The following is a 17,055-nucleotide window of genomic DNA, read 5'->3' as shown; positions in this document are numbered from 1 at the left end:
CCTGGTGAAATGGACGAGCCGGGTCGGGAGCTCCACCGGATCTGCTATCAATATAATGATGGGAATAAGAGCAATGAGATATATCTCTGTAATATGGCTTCAGTTGTAACCTGCACACAATGAAAGGAACTCGTGAATGGGCGCCGGAGGGGTGTCCGGCGTGACCACTCCGATGCTTAAGTCAGCAGGGTACTCAAGCAATAAAACCAATGTAGCCAAGTGATGGCTGTGATATTGGTGTGAATGAATGAATGAATGTAAATGTAAAGAGAGAACCTGATATTTATAGTAGAAAAAGTAATGATGACCTCGTTCTCCGTGCTACCTAGCTACTAAATAGAGACGGCTGGACACCCTAATCTGACTGTCATCTCGCATTTGGATGGAGTCGCCCACATCCTATTCTGCTACTCGAGTGCGGTGCCATATCGAGGTGGCCGGGTAGAGTGGAGATTATACAAGAGCCCGGGCCTAGACTGCCGGGAGTAGAGCTGGGTTGCACCTGCCGGCTCCGAAGAATCACCTGCGATTCAGATCAATTCCGGTTCTGACCCGGGTGTTCAATATCTAATCCGTATATCTATATCGTTGACGAGCATTCAAGTCCATATTTGTTATTAAAATGTAAGATTTGACTAAAAAATTATAATTTTTCATAGATCGGTCTCACATATCTATATCCGTGAGACGGCCTGACATATCTATTGATTGCATCTTCATTTTGCTTTAAATGTTGTATTTTTGTGTTGATAATTGGTTAAAATGAAAAGATCTAACTGGGTTTGATGGATGAGTCAAGGCTGTGAATCGATTGGGTTTGATTGCTATGTTATTAGATAAAGATTTGATTATTATTATTATTATTTTGTGTGTGTGTGTGTATCTGTTGAGCTATTTTACTAGGCATTTGTTTTTGTTTATCTGTGTTTCACTCAATTTCCTTTCTGTGATTTGTAACCATATTTAAATCTCTGATATCTATTTTATTTTATTAAAGTTGAAGACGTGGTAATAACTATTTAAGAAGGACATCAACTTTACCCTTATATGATACTAATATTACATTTTTGTTTTTTTGTTTTGTTTTTTCAAAAATTTCAACACACAATTTATTTTTATTTTTTTTATTTCAACAATTCAAAAATCAATTTAATACCTTCATAATTTATCAAATTTCATTTTATTTCATCGATAATGATAAAAAAAACTTTACACACATGCATCGCGTGTACAGAGTAACTAGTATTAAATTATGATTGTCCAAGTGATTTCTCTGTTTGATCTGTTCTTACATTCGATAATTGAACGATAAAGTTTGCATTAGTGCAACTTTGATCACATAAAACAAATGGTTCATGCTTCTTGCTTGGTTAAATCTCACTTTCGTCCTTTATTTTTTTTTATCAGTCATATCTAACGACATAGAACCCTCAAAAAAAATAATTGAAAAACATGAATAAAAGTGATCACATGATATTCACTGCGGAAGAGAGTTTCTCTTTTTCTTCATTTTAATGTCAAATATGAACACTTAACGAACTTTACATCGATGCGAGGTCTGATATTTCGAGTAAAATCTTCTCCAATGCCTGAGGCTTCGAGAAAAAAGGCGAATGATCGGAACCCTTAAGCTGGAAAGTACGTGTTGGCGGGTTAGATTGTATCATGTGTTCTTGAAGTGGGAGAGGAATGGCAAAATCTTCATCTGTTTTGATATAGAATCTGGGGATGGAACCATAGTTGGCTTTAGAAAAAGTGAGCTTCTTTGTCAATGGCCCAAAGGGTATAGTCCTCATGGATACTGATGCAAGTGCAATATCCTGTGTGAAGATAACAAGATTTAATAGCTTGACTTTGATCTGTAAATGTTTGATAAAATATTTTAGAAGTATGTAATTTGTATTGTGGAATTAATTATACGAGTGTCACAATGATCATCTTATCAATCATACCAAACAGTGAGTTAAATCCATTATCACTTTGGTATTATCGAATAAATTGAAATTGACCAGAATAGAAAGACCAAACACGACAAAGTAAACTTAACTACATATAATTTTGATTGGACTCCAAAATTTTGATGAGTATGGTTACCATATTCGAGGAGTTTAGAATTTTGAAAATAATATATATACATAAACATTGAGATACATACGTACCTTAGACGGTGTCCGGTTGAACAAGAAGTCTTCTAGCAATGATTTGTCGAAATCAATGGCGGTGGGAGGCTGATTCTTCCCATTTGCATACAAAAACTTCTGAGCTCGTTGGGTTAATTCACTCAATAATTTCTGCAAAAAAAAAAAAAAAAACCCACAATATATAAATAAATATTGTTAAAGATTAATTAAGGAGTGTATATGTCTGGATTTGTTTCCTATGTTTCTAGCAAATAGATATAAAAAAAGTATTGGAAACATCTCATATGAGAATATATAGATGAGAAAATTATAACTCAGTCATTCATATCAATTTTTTTACGATTTTAGTCTTATATATTGTCAAATTACAATTTTAGTCTTTTTTCTGATCCGATGACTGTGTTGTTCTGACTGAACAACATTCACACTCCAACGAAAAAAACCTAAAATTATTCAACAACATAAAAAGACCATCACCATAAAGAAATATGCACACACACACAGCCAAAATTGTAATTTCCAACCTCTTGGGAGAAGACATCGAGGGCACTTTGGGAGTTGGCCAACATAGTTGCGGCAACAAAAATTGCTTTAGAAACTTTGGTTGGATGCAATTCCATTGCATGAGAGATACACGCTCCACCAATATCATGTGCCACCAAAATTACCTGCAATTTTACACCAACAGACATTTTTCAATATAATCATAATACAAACCCGAAACTCCACGCCCCCGAAAATAAAACTAAAAATAACCAAAGAATTTCCTAAGGAATGAGACGAGGGAAAAAAGCTAACCTGTTTGCCATCTTCGAGATCGACGAGGAAATCAACAAGTGGCTTTGAGTATTCTTCTAAAGTTGTGATTGAATTTATGTCACAAAAGTTGGCACCAGAACCAGTTAGGTCTATGGCATCAACCCCACAATTGGCTTCTTTTAAAAGTGCAATGATTTTGTACCAGCACCATGCACCAAATCCCCCTCCATGGACTAGCACAAAATGTTTCTTGTCATTCCCTTCACTTGCTAATGATTCCTATAAACATATAGGGCACACAAGTTAGTTGGGATGACTCTATCTAATACTTGACGACTTATACGCCTAAAATTTAATAATTGACAAAACTTGTGTGAGACGGTCTCACGGGTCGTATTTTGTGAGACATATCTCTTATTTGGGTCATCCATGAAAAAGTATTACTTTTTATGCTAAGAGTATTACTTTTTATTGTGAATATCGGTAGGGTTGACCCGTCTCACAGATAAAAATTCGTGAGACCGTCTTATAAGAGACATACTCTTAATAATTTGTATGCATCCACGATAAATAGTTCATGTTTGTCATGTTAGTATGTATATCGCATCGACGCTACGAGTTGTAGTTAAAAAGGAGGTAAATAATGTGCAGATAATTAAGATATATCTAATACTGTCAATTTGTATTTGGAAAGAAATATAATCGTTCAAAAAATAGCTAGTTAAATATTTAAAATCCAATGTAGAATTAATTTATTATTGTGGATTTGAAATCTTTAACTTCAAATCCATCCATCAAAATGTACCTTCGGGTTTTTCAATTTCAAGAAAAAAATATTTTATTAGACAAGTTTGCAAGCACCACTTGATCATATATTTTGAAAATTAAATAAATAATTCTGAGTAAAAGTTTGGAAATTTCAATGACTTCGATTGATTTAATCTAAACTCATTAAACTCAAAAATAAGCAAATTTATTAAACTTTGAAACATATCTAAAAAAGTTAATTCCGTTACTTTCGAAGCCAAACGCAAATATGAAAAATATTGCTATGCATGGTTCAGCTTTTTAATCCCCAATTATTATATAACTAAAGTTAAAAATCAATTTAATTATATTTTGTTCTCTTATAATTTTTTACACAATGCTCGATTTAACACACAATAAAAATATTCTAATCATAATTTTTTTTCGCAAAAAGGTTTTAAATTTCAATCTTAGTCATATATTTTTTAAATTTTAATTATTTTTCATTGATTCACTTATATGAACACTACACACGTCAACAACTTATCGGTGACAGTCTCACACCGAAAAAATTACTAAAATTATAACAAAAAAAATATAGCGGCCTAAACTTAAATTCGACAATATAAATTAAATAACCAAAAGAAAAAAAAATGCAATTTCTTCGAAATAAAATTGTGAAAAAAATAAATTTAAATTAAAAAATTAACCTGAAATAGATTGTTCTACGAGGTGTCAATATTAAATGTGAACACATTCAACACGTACCTAACAAAGTTGAATATGTTCAATTAAAAGCTTTTGGGAAAACACACACAATTTTTAAAAAGTCAAAACATATTAATTTCATTCAAAGAAATCAGAGGCTGCTTCTTTGGTACACGTTGCCTTCCTCATTAATGAATCCAGCATATTTAATTTCATTTATACGTTATATTTTTTTCAACAAAGAAATTAATTAATTAATCAGCGGCCATAGAAATTATCAGTTCATTGAATTATTATACAAATTCAAAAATATATTCGTGATCAGAAAATACAACTATTGAAAGAATTTTAATAAAAAAAAAAGGGATTGTGAGGATTGAGAAAGTATATGGTACCTGATTAATGTACAGCTGCAAAGACTGCTGCTGCTGCTGCTGAATCGAACTCGAAACCGAACGAGATCTCATCGACAGATTCTTCTGTTTCTTGGAAGATGGTGGGTTTTTGGTAGATACGGAGCGGTTCAAATTGAGAAGAATATCGCTGTTGTTCTGCAGGTGATGCTGATAAAGCATGGAGGCGATCTGGGCTTGTTGTTTGACGTAGGAATCGTCAAAAATAGGATCGGTTTTCGAGGAGGAAGACGGAGGGGAGGGCTCTTTTCTCCTCGAACTTTTGAAGGAGGAAGGTGACATCCATGGCGGAAGAAGATCGAAGGATGAAGATGAAGGTTTTGGTTTTCTCTGAGGTGGTTGAGAGAAACACTTGAATGAGTTTCCCATCGCATGAAGAGTAAATGTGTGTTTTTTTTTTTGTGATAGGCTTGTGGGGTTTTATAGTTATCAATGTAAGGGCGTTTCTGTCATTTCACTTTCTTGATTGAGTGTTATGTGAGATCGTCTCTTGAATCATAATATGAGACATGTCAACTTTACCCATACTCACAATAAAAAGTAATATTTTTAACATTAAAAATAATATTTTTTAATGGATAACCCAAATAAAAGATCCGTCTCACAAATACGACCCGTGAAACCGTCTCACACAAGTTTTTACCTATTTTCTTTGATTTCATTTGGTACGATCAGGTAGAAATTTTGTATAAATGTATCGTTGTGTTAATGTTATTAAGTATTTTTATTTAAATTATTTTATTTATAACCAAAAATCTGCAACTATTATCTTTCAGTTTATACATTTTTGAAATACATAAAAGTTCGCAAATCAAACACTAAATAACTTTTAGTAGAACTTAAAAAGAGAGAACTTTTCTATAAATTGTTTCATTTTACATGTGTGTCAAAGTTAACTTGGTAACCACGGGAAATCAGTCACACTATAATCCAGATAACAACTTTATATTTTAAAAAATTATAAATTTTAAATTAATAATAATAATAATAATAATAATAATAATAATAATAATAATAATAATAATAATAATTGGTCCCATTCCGTCACTCAACTGTACAGCAGGTGACAATGTTGAAAACACATGGAAGTGTTGACAAAAGGAAACTTGGACATTATGAAAACATCGATAAATAATAGTATTATAAATTGACAACATATCCGAATGGAGACATGACATCATAATTCATAACACACCAAGTCAAAGATGGATTGTTCTTTCAAGAAATTCGACTTTTTGGTGAAAATCTGCATTTTTCTTTTGTCCAGATCGAGAAAATTTTCTTAGCTCTAACTTTGTTATTTTATTTATAGATATTAAATTAAAATTTTATTATTTATAGATATTAAATTAAAATTTTAGCCCCAACGTTGAACTACAATAATTATATTGGCTGAATATCATCTAAACTGTAACACATTTACTATATAGGGTCACATTTACATTTTAAATATATAGAAAAGACTTTGACATTTATATGTATAATATATATATATATATATATCTATATATATATATATATATATATAAAATCAAGTTAATAAAATTTCGGCAGAATTCTCTCGTAAATGAGACGAAGCACCCCTGCCACACAAAAATATAAAACCAATAGAACATACATTACCACAAAGCAATATTAATAGAGTGGATCGGTCCAATGAAAAAACCCAACCAAATTAGGTTCTGAATCCGGATCCGAAATCTGAACCGGATCCGGAGTTTGGTTCGATTTTTTTTTTAAAAAATAATTAAAAAAAATGATAAATGTTATATCTGTTGGCTAAAAAAAATAATAAAATATTGACATATCCTTTGGGCAACCTAGCCCAACGGATTTTTTTAAAATAATTGAAACGTGACCCCTAAATTAGGGGGCCAAATAGAAATTAATTTTGGGGTAAAATTGTAATTTTTTTCCAATCACTATAAATATGTGCTTGTTTTTCATCCTTTGACTCATTCTATTTCTTTGCACTCAATCTCAAATTATTAATATTTTCTACACAATTGTTATTTGATATTCTTCTTTATACATATTTACAAATTATATTTTCAATGACGTCCTCTTCAAACCGCAATTTATATTTTGGTGAAGATTTTGCCTATATTTAGGGGTGATCACGGTGCGGTTTTGCGGTTATTTTGAAAAAATTCAAACCGAATTGCCATATGCGGTCGGTTAGTATTTTGAAAAATTAATTGCGGTTTTACATGAAAAATTAGCCTTGCGGTTTTGAGCGGTTTCAAGCGGTTGCGGTCGGTTTACGGTTTTTTAAATGAAAATTAAAATATTAGAACATATATTCTAATTTATTTGAAAACAACAACAATATATTGTCTTCAAATATAAAATATAGTACAAAACATATAAAAATCAAAATAGATAAAACATTAATCAAAATTCAAAACCAAGGTAATAATTTAACAACACAACACATTCACAACAAAAATGACATTTATAATATTTTATCTTTTTTTTTTTTACTTTCAAACTTCAAACAAAATATTATACAAAAGAAATAAATATTTAATAAAAGACTAATTTGAAGAATAATTAAGAAAAAGATAAGTTTTATTTGTAAAAATAATAATTTTGAATAGAGTTGTGATATAATGAATGATGACTTATTTATAAAAATATGTTATTTACAAATTATTATAATTTTAGGCCTAATATTATGACAAACGATTTCGGCGGTGCGGTTTTTGACCAAAAAAATAACCGAACCGCGTATGCGGTGCGGTTTATGATTAATATTTTTAATCGCGGTTTTTATAAATATTATGAAACACGGTGCGGTACAATTCGGTTCGGGCGGTTAGTAAAAAAATTTGATCACCCCTACCTACATTTCTAATTTTGAAGACTTTGAGCCCAGTCACGAGGAAGAACATGTTGCGGAACTTCCCAACAAAGGTGGTGGGAATTTTCGATCATCATCGTCCGTCGGAGGAAGCAACATTATGACGAGCACGACGACGGGTCGAGCAAAGCGAAGCTAAATTTGGGATCACTTCGACATTGAAAAAAACCTGGTATAAATGACTCTTTTGTTGTGTGTAGAATTTGCAAAAATAGATATACTTATAAAACAGGTTGTGGTTCCGGTGGTACCGGTACTTTGAAAAAAACATTTAGTCAAGATACATAAGCTAGACTTTGATACTCTACAACCATTCGGTAGAGAAGCAACTTAACAACAAATTAATCTTTCATCTAGTAAAGCTTTCACGATTAAAAAAAAAATATCTTGAAAATCTATTGTAAAATTTGTTATGAAATGCTGTCAACCTTTTATAATAGTTGAACAAGAAGGTTTTGTTGAATTTACTAGTACTATTCAACCTGGTTTTCATAATATTTCTAGACACACACCGAAGAAATTTTGTTTTGATATGTATAAGGAATATAAATAAATACTAATATCACATCTTTCAAATATGTCTTGTAGCGTTAGTTTAACAACTGATATTTGGACTAATTTGAAATATGAATCTTATCTTGTTGTTACATGTAATTGGATAGATGAAACTTGGACTATGCAAAAAAAAAATTTGGCGTTAGATCATTTAGAATCAACACACAACGCATATACTATAACTAGATATGTGTTAAATGTTGTTAAGATTTATGGGATATAAAATAAAATAATGTTGATTATGTTAGATAATGCTAGCGTCAATACTCTTGCGACTAAATATCTCAAAGATTCGTTAAAACCAATTTTAGATGGTAATTTGTTTCATGCTAGATGTGTATGTCATATTATTAACTTATGTATGAAATATGCATGTGATGAACAAATGGCTATTGTAATAGAAAAATTCAAAATATGCAGAAAATTATTACGCGAAAAAAAACATGGTCGTGATTAAAAAACACTAGTCAAAACAAATGAGTTACGTTATTGTGATTTACTGATAGATTAGTGAGGAGAGTATTTCTTTAAAATATATTCAAATTAAAAATTCTTATGAATAAATTACATAAGAAGACGGCTTAATAGAAGAATGATAATTTTATTGCTTGCCTTTTGATAAATTTTTCAATGGATTATATACATTTTTACGTTGACATTTCTATCTTTACGTTTATAGACTTCTTTAGAACATAGTATGTGATTCTTCTATCATATTGTCTATAATGCGAAAAATAAGCATAATAATTTATCGTTTTCTCATAATTTGAATTTCTTTTTTTTTTAAAAAAAAAAACCCCATTGAATTGTTTGCGGTTTTGATGGACAATAACTTTACATTATTGAAGCCTCTCAAAAATTCTTTCCTGAAATTGAAATCTTTATAAAAAAAATTCATGTTCCTTGTTGAAACTAGATGGAATCACATCTGAAATTAAAAACCCATCTCTTTTTAAAAATCTCTCTGCATTATCATAAACTGTTAGGATAGGTGGAGATGATTTAGAGGAGATGAATAAACATCTCCTCAGATTCTTTAGATTTGTCTTCAAATAACTTATACTGGAATTAGCAGTGGAAGACTGATTCTGACTGTCGAGACTTTATGAGCAAAACAATTCAGTAGCATATAAAATAAAACATAAGGAATTGTTTCTAGAAGTTTGGATGACGAGTTCTTCTATGTCTAATCTTCTTTTGTTTTAAAAAAGTACTCACTAAAAGATTTTGGTATTACTTTATAACTACCCATTTCAATAGAACTTAACACTGCCTACCGAAACTTTTGATGCAACAATAAATTTCTCATAGAAGCCTGATTAAAAGTATTACTATCATTTTATGATACATATTTGTCAATTGTAGTCATAATAACTTCATGTTCTAGTGTAATGAACATTCTTATAAACGTTTGGTCTACTGAGTAAATGTTTTCTCATTTATGATCATTATATGAGCATTAGTCTTGTACAAAAAAAAAATCGACGTTCCAAAATATTTGGTAATCCTTAATATCGATCCAGACCAGAATATTGAATTTATCTGTTTCTGAGTTATGCTAATGTTGGTGAATTTTGTTGTTTCTGAATTCTTACGATATCAATACTCATCAACAAAAATTTATCATCAAGCTTGTTTATAGAGATGATGTTAAGTCGGATATCTAAAACATGTTGAATATATCTGATAATGAGATGACACCTTGTATTCATCTCCAAAACAATGCTCCTCGTACCAACGAACTCCATCAAACCTTCATTCGATTTCGTGATTGTTGCTAGTAACAAGTCTGCCAAATCATATCCATCGCTTGCTACCCCGACATCTCTACTTGCTTTATTCTTTTCATGTCTTGTCCCGACAATCCTTTTTGAAATAACCTTCTTTGTGACAAATGTGACATTTCAATCCTCCCTCTGTCTTGGAACGTGATCTGCTCCTCTGATTCTTCAGATCCTTTTTCATCGATCTCCCTCTGATCATCAAACCCTCGCCTGGATATTCTTCCTTTACTACATTCTTTCTCTGCAACTCCTTAGAATTAAGTGCATATCTCACTTCAGAAATTGTCAAGTTCACTTTTCCGTATAGTGTTGTATCAACGAAGTATTCATATGACTTTGGCGAGGAACTCAACAATAGAATGGCATAATCTTCTTCATCGATATTTATATTGATGTTCTTGATATCAAGTATTAACTTGTTGACATTATCCATGTGTTTCCCTATGTCCTTGTCCTCCTCCATATGAATCGTATACAAAGACTTCTTTAAATACAACCTATTTGCTAGAGACTTCTTGAAATATAGGCTCTCGAGTTTCTTCCATAGATCAATCGCAGAGGTCTGTCTATTCAGCAACTGCTCAAAGCACTTCATCACCCAATGACAGCAAGATCGCGCTACCTTCTTTGGAATTATGATCTGCAATTTTCTTTTTGTCAGTCAAATTAAACTTTCCAAGATTAATGGATTAATCGCATATGATAATTCATTGTGCACCAAGAAGTTCTTCATCTTGATTCTCCACAGACTGAAATCATTGACCTCTGTGAACTTGTCAAGATCAAATTTCGACATTGCCATGATCGCCTAACCTGGACTCTAGTACCACTTGTAGTGAAAAACAGCTCAAGAACTTTACTTTAGCTTAAAGATTCTTTGGCCATTTCACAGTGTGTTTCAGTGCATGAACTATATGAGCTGTGTATTGGATATGGACTAGTGATCGTGTGTTAACTATTTGAAAACAATCAGAAGAAATGAACACGCAAGATTTTTCGTGGTTCGATTTGTGATCTAATCCGCGACAGCCAACAACAGGAGAATTTTCCACTCTAAATAATGAACAAGAACAATGCAAATGCTCCTAACTAGCAATTTACAACCGCTAACTGAAATTAATAACTAGTTTATCATTGATTTTATAAAATACTATAAATAAATCAAGCACATCAAAAATAAAAATATAACATATATTCTGGACATATAATATTCATATATATATATATAAAAAAAAATGGTGGAAAACAAGAAATTTCCCTCCAAACTCCAAAAATTTATAGTTTCCTCGTACTAAGAAACCAAAATCCCCGAGTGATTTGGAGTGAGAAATCGCATTGAAGCGACTTCTGTTTCTCACTAATTGTTTTCTGTCAAATAGCTTTAAATGCTGGTGTGATACTTGTCCACTCCTAAAAATCACGCACCGTTAACTGCTTTAATTTTTTTGTTCTGCGTCTTTGCTTAACTGGAAAAAGGTTTTCTCCAAAAGGGAATTCACAAAATCTTGTCTTTTTTACGTTAAAAAAAAAGAAAAATCTTGTCCATTTCATTTCTCACGCTTCTTTCTTTCTTTTGAAGTCTGCGGAAGTAAGAGGTAGCGCCTGGAAACCTGTGTTTCGTGGGGTGTTTTCGCTGTATATACATGCATTCGTCGAATTTATATGCACGATTGGATTTATCTTTGTTTGAAAATTTGGTTTTTGTTTATTTGTTGAGCGTTTTTTTATCTTTAGATTTGTTTCCACCACCTGATAAAGAATGGGTTGTATTTTTCTTGGGTTTTTCTTTGTGATTCTTGATTGAATTTGCATGAGTTGGATTTATTTGCTGAAAGACTGTACTTTTTTGGTTCTGCATTGGTGTTGTGCGTGATCTCTTCCAAAACAAAATTGAGGGTTAGATTGGATTTATAGCTGTTAGATGAAGATTTGTTTTAGAATTTGTTATGAAGATGGGATTCACCGTGCTCTGTAGATTGGATTTTATCTTATGTTACGGTATCAAATCAGGTTCTTCGCCTTTTATCTTCTAGGGAGCCTTTGAACTTGTTTAAAACTAATTTAACATGGTCATTCACCTTTCGAGTATTTTCGCTTTATGTGATCATGCATGGATTGTCTTGCTGACCAAGATTGCTCTGGATTTTGCCCGGATATACTTGTCTAATTTGTAAAGTGAGTGCTTGTCATAAATTATCTGATATATTGTATGCATTGAGTTAAATACATAGGTATTTTAGCAAAATTGTATTGGTAGATAGCCCTTTATGTTACTTACTTCTATCTATGGAAAAATATGGATTCGACGTTGGAAAGTATTGGATGAATGTGTGGGTTAAATCGTCAATATTAATATTTGTTTGTTTTAGGTATGATTTTTCGGTTAAAACTTCTTTTAATCTATGTGTCCCTTATTGGAAACAAGTGTTTGAAAAGTGGTTAACTAGTTGCGCAACTGTTTTATGGGACTTTAGAAGCGGGAGGCGGTCTTTAACGGCTTCTAAAGATTCAGAAGCGGTTTTTTTCCGTTTCAAAAGAGACTGAAGTGTTTCACATAATGTTTGTTAATTAAATAAATTCCTTAAATCAACAGTCAATCAACATTGCATATGTCATCTACTCCTTTTGTCTTTGGTTATTTTTATTCGGTTTCATCATGAAATGATAAAATATGTTCTACAAGCTTCTGAAGACCATGAGAGATTCATTTACACAGGCTTCATAGTTCCATGTCTTTTAGTGTATTAACTCCATTCCTGCTTTAGTTTCCATAACTCTCTCTTTTTGATGCATATAGTTTTTGCTCCCAAACTGGTCCCTATGATAATATGGAACATTTTCTCACTGAATAATTATGATGGATGCAGGTTATTAGCATCTAGATTCGAATGATATTTAAAAACGATCTTTTATTTTAATGTTGTATTTATCTGGTATAGTTTTAAATGAATCTTTTATTAAATCATGAGTACGTATGCGCGTGACAATTGTCATTCAAACTACCGCAGATATGACAACCCCAAGGCCAAGATATTCTGCTCAGGAAGTGGCGAAAGCCTTTGTGACGAAATACTACATGATTCTCAATAAATCTCCTGAAATTGCCCACAAGTTCTATCAGGAGTCGAGCCTACTAGGCTGGCCAAGGCTCAATGGTGATATCAAGACCGTGACAACCTTAAGTGTAATCCTCTTGAGCCGTTTGAGTCACAACTTGACATTAGTTGATTTGTTCCTCTTTCAAACAGTTAATTTTACACAAAATTATCATCTTATCAGTTTAAATTACCTGGATATAACATATTTAATTTCTTCGCATAAGATTTCCATGGTGACAGTTGTCATGGTTGATCACACATATGATTGAAATTGCTTCCAACGAGCTACTTTCATTAATTATTTAGCCGAATACCAAGAGCTAAATTTCAGTTCATCGTCAAACTTTTTGTTCAGTTATTACTCAAATCTTATTAAAATTTATAAAGGACAGAATGTAAGAAATGATTTCAAAACTTGATGCAGGGCATTAATGGTGAGATCATGTCCTCGGATTATAAATATTGCTTATTTGAGACAGAAACGGTGGAGTTCCAAGAATCTTTGGAAGGAGGGATCCTTATCGCTGTAGCTGGTTTGTTGACTCTGAAGGATGATGTTATAAAGGGTTTTAGCCAGACGTTCTTTCTGGCAAAACAAGAGGACGGCTTCTTCGTCTTGAATGATATTTTACAGGTCGTTGATATATCTGGATTTTTCACCAATACTGCTATCCAAGATAATCAAAAGAAGGATCAAGTTGCTCCAACACAAAATTCAGGTAGAATCTTACCCTGTAGCTGTATATTTCTCCTAGTTTGTGCTCTTGATTTGTTCTCTGCGTTTATCTTTTACTCTCATATTAGTCAATTTCTTAAAAATGTTAGGTTTCATGCTTTCAGTTCCATGCGGTAAATCAGATCACCCTGCATCACCTCAAACCAAAGAAGCAGATGAAAATGCTAAGAAACCATCTGACTCTTCAGTTTCTAAGGATACTGATGCAAAAGTTGCTGCTACTAATTCTTCTGAAGTTGCATTGTCTCAAACCAAAGAAGCAGTTGAAAATGGAAATGCCAAGAAAACATCCGATTCTTCAGTTTATAAGGATACTTATGCAAACGTTGCTGCTACTAATACTTCTGAAGTTGTATCATCTCATACCAAAGAATTGGTTGAAAATGGAAACGCCAAGATAACATCCCCTGAAACTCATCACAACCTCGTAAGGGCGTTGGACTCTTCAGTTTCTAAGGATACTAATGCAAAAGTTGCTGCTACTAATTCTTTTGAAGTTGGATTGTCTCAAACCAAAGAAGCGGTCGACGATGGAAATGCCAAGAAAACATCCGATTCTTCGGTTTATAAGGATACTTATGCAAACGTTGCTGCTACTAATACTTCTGAAGTTGTATCATCTCATACCAAAGAATTGGTTGAAAATGGAAACGCCAAGATAACATCCCCTGAAACTCATCACAACCTCGTAAGGGCGTTGGACTCTTCAGTTTCTAAGGATACTAATGCAAAAGTTGCAGCTACTAATTCTTTTGAAGTTGGATTGTCTCGAACCAAAGAAGCGGTTGACGATGGAAATGCCAAGAAAACATCCGATTCTTCAGTTTCTAAGGATACTTATGCAAAGGTTGCTGCTGCTAATTCTTCTGAAGTTGCATCGTCTCATACCAAAGAAGTGGTTAAAGATGGAAAAGCCAAGAAAACATCCAACTCTTCAGTTTCTAAGGATACTGATGCAAAAGTTGCTGCAACTAATTCTTCTGAAGTGACGGCTTCGTGTGAAAAAGCATTTCCAGTTCTCTCGCCAGTGTCAGATGTTAAGAAAGAAGCATCCCCGAAAATTACATATGCTTCTGTGGTATGTTATTGGATGCTATCTTGAAGATTTATATATTATTTCCTTTCGTGATACCATATTCTTAGTAAAACTTGGATTTTATCCAAAGGTTGCAAAGGCGAGTCCCCCAGCTTCTCCAAGAAATACGAGTATTCATTCAAATTTTGACAAGAAAGCAGCAGCTCCTCCGTCATCCAAAGCATCGGCATCTCTTGTTAATGGTGCATCAAACGTATCAAATCCTAGCAGTACCGAATCAAAACCTTCAGCTCCTTCAAACGCCGCTGAACCTAATATGCAACCAGGTAGAAATGGTTAGACTAATAGTAGTCTCTAATGCAGAATACATTCTTCTCCATTTCTAGTCCTATTTGTTTAGAGCTTTAAGTCTTAGGCATCTGATTTTATCATACTGTTTAAATTGTGTGATTATCATCATAGCCAAGAGAATATACATAGGAGGATTGCCATATGATATTACCAAACAAAGAGTCCTGGAGGTTCTAAAACAATTCGGGCCAGTTAGAAGAAATTCAGACAGTATTCAGATTAGAAGACATGAGGTCCGCATCGGATTTGATTCAGACATTTATCATTACAGTTTTATCTCTTAGTATCTTTCTGACTTGGTTCAACATTCTTTGCCAGGATGGTTTTTGTTGTGGATTTGTGGAATTTGAATCTGTGGATTCTGCACGCCGTGCAATTGAGGTGCGTATTCCTTTTCAAAATTGAATGAAACTTGTGATATTTATCCCAACTTACAAACTGAGTTGATAACTGAGATCTTTTTCCACTTATAGTGGTCATATATTATACACTCAGACGATGTAACGTGAACATTTTTCCCTCTTGAAGATGTTTTGTTTCTTTTACTCTAAATTCTTCAGTTATTGATTTAATGTTTTTTCAGGCTCGTAGTGTTAAATTTGGCATAAAGGAATCCTACATGGCATACAGGAGATCGTCCTCCGATCGCGGTAAGTGGAAGAATTCTTTTACTTCCACATGTTTCCTGTTATACAATTTATAAATTACACCTTTATGTAATAGTTTGTTTAATCTTCTTCTTGATATCTATTGATTTCACGACTTTTAATGGATTGGTGCCATTTATCTTCTCCATAATCTATATTTTTTCTATAAATTTTACCCCAAGATATTGCATATTCTTTGCACAGGTATGAAAGTGTACCATATAATGCTGTTGAAAAGATAGCATCATTAATGTATGGTTAAGTTTTCGAGTATGACAACCGCGACAGCAATAACTGCACGTACTACTATGCACATGCGGCTTTTTATACTTCGTGTAGTTGTATAATTTAAAAGATTAAATGTGATCATGCTCGATCCTACACCACTATCATGCAAGACTTAAACAATCGTTTATTAATTGTGAAACTCCGAACACTCTAAATTGTAGCAATAATAGAAGAATTTCATGTTTTCTCAGGTAACAACGAGAAAGGAAAAGGAAGTTCTCCACCAAGAAATAATGGTCTAAATGCCAGGCGACGTATAATGGCTCAGATGGAAAACGCGAGGACTCGAAATTCAACTAAACCCAACGATGTCACGAAGGCGTACCCGAACAGATAGTTGGTCGAGTTAGAAGGGGGAGATTTGTTGAAATAGCTGGAATTGATATGCATTAATCTCCCTGCATTCCTGTGCAATAGACTACAATTTTTTGGCCTTAACAACCACATTCATTTACCTTACTTCATGTTTTTTCATTCAAGATCAAGAAAAGAAACCAAAAACAAAAAAATTGAATAGGCTTTGTGTGTTGGGCTGTCAATCTAAATTGAGAAACCATATGGCCCAAATAGTTTTCAAACCAAACGGATTGGTGCTGGTTTTTTACTCCTTATATTTATTATACATACTAGCAAACTTGTGCTTGGCTTTGTATAAATAATTATTGTTGGAGTTATATTAATATTTAGATTGCCAAAAATTTGTATTGAAAATGTTAATTTTAATTATTTTGTTATCTTTTGTATTATTGTGGATATTGTGCTGTTTTTTTTATTTTTAAATTATGATGTAATTTGTTGGAGGGATGAGGGTAGTATTATCATTTGGAAAATATTTTTTTAGTTAGTATTGTTATTTTGAAATGGTCTATACCAGGAGACAAGTAGATACTTTATATAACAACATAGTATATATTTTAAAACTTATGATT

General features: G+C 32.6%; 2 protein-coding genes across 2 annotated transcripts; one reads left to right on the top strand and one right to left on the bottom strand.

The window, feature by feature from the left end:
- Window positions 1-1,443: 1,443 nt before the first annotated feature.
- Window positions 1,444-5,170, bottom strand: LOC140817324 (putative methylesterase 11, chloroplastic). Its single transcript, XM_073176964.1, has 5 exons — window positions 4,751-5,170; window positions 2,940-3,179; window positions 2,666-2,809; window positions 2,160-2,291; window positions 1,444-1,820 (listed from the first exon to the last, which is right to left on the bottom strand). The coding sequence occupies exons 1-5, from the start codon at window positions 5,135-5,137 to the stop codon at window positions 1,542-1,544; spliced, it is 1,182 nt and encodes a 393-aa protein (XP_073033065.1). The 5' UTR covers window positions 5,138-5,170; the 3' UTR covers window positions 1,444-1,541.
- Window positions 5,171-12,980: 7,810 nt separating this feature from the next.
- Window positions 12,981-16,806, top strand: LOC140815970 (uncharacterized). The gene is made up of 8 exons (XM_073175033.1): window positions 12,981-13,154; window positions 13,493-13,787; window positions 13,894-14,882; window positions 14,971-15,166; window positions 15,303-15,424; window positions 15,510-15,572; window positions 15,775-15,841; window positions 16,318-16,806. The coding sequence occupies exons 1-8, from the start codon at window positions 12,981-12,983 to the stop codon at window positions 16,461-16,463; spliced, it is 2,052 nt and encodes a 683-aa protein (XP_073031134.1). The 3' UTR covers window positions 16,464-16,806.
- The last annotated feature ends 249 nt before the right edge of the window (window positions 16,807-17,055 follow it).

This window comes from Primulina eburnea, chromosome 16 (genome assembly GCF_022965805.1).
Source record: "Primulina eburnea isolate SZY01 chromosome 16, ASM2296580v1, whole genome shotgun sequence".
Lineage (NCBI taxonomy): Eukaryota > Viridiplantae > Streptophyta > Magnoliopsida > Lamiales > Gesneriaceae > Primulina > Primulina eburnea.
Note: the sequence above shows the minus strand (reverse complement) of the source record. Positions and strands in the feature narration are given on the sequence as shown.

Coding starts and splice junctions, on each gene's coding strand:
- LOC140817324 (XM_073176964.1), bottom strand. CDS start 5,137: ATGGGAAACTCATTCAAGTGTTTCTCTCAACCACCTCAGAGAAAACCA. Junction 2,810..2,939: donor ATCTCGAAGATGGCAAACAG/GTTAGCTTTTTT, acceptor GTAAAATTGCAG/GTAATTTTGGTGGCACATGA. Junction 2,292..2,665: donor TCGATGTCTTCTCCCAAGAG/GTTGGAAATTAC, acceptor TTTTTTTTGCAG/AAATTATTGAGTGAATTAAC.
- LOC140815970 (XM_073175033.1), top strand. CDS start 12,981: ATGACAACCCCAAGGCCAAGATATTCTGCTCAGGAAGTGGCGAAAGCC. Junction 13,155..13,492: donor AGACCGTGACAACCTTAAGT/GTAATCCTCTTG, acceptor AACTTGATGCAG/GGCATTAATGGTGAGATCAT. Junction 15,167..15,302: donor TGAACCTAATATGCAACCAG/GTAGAAATGGTT, acceptor TTATCATCATAG/CCAAGAGAATATACATAGGA.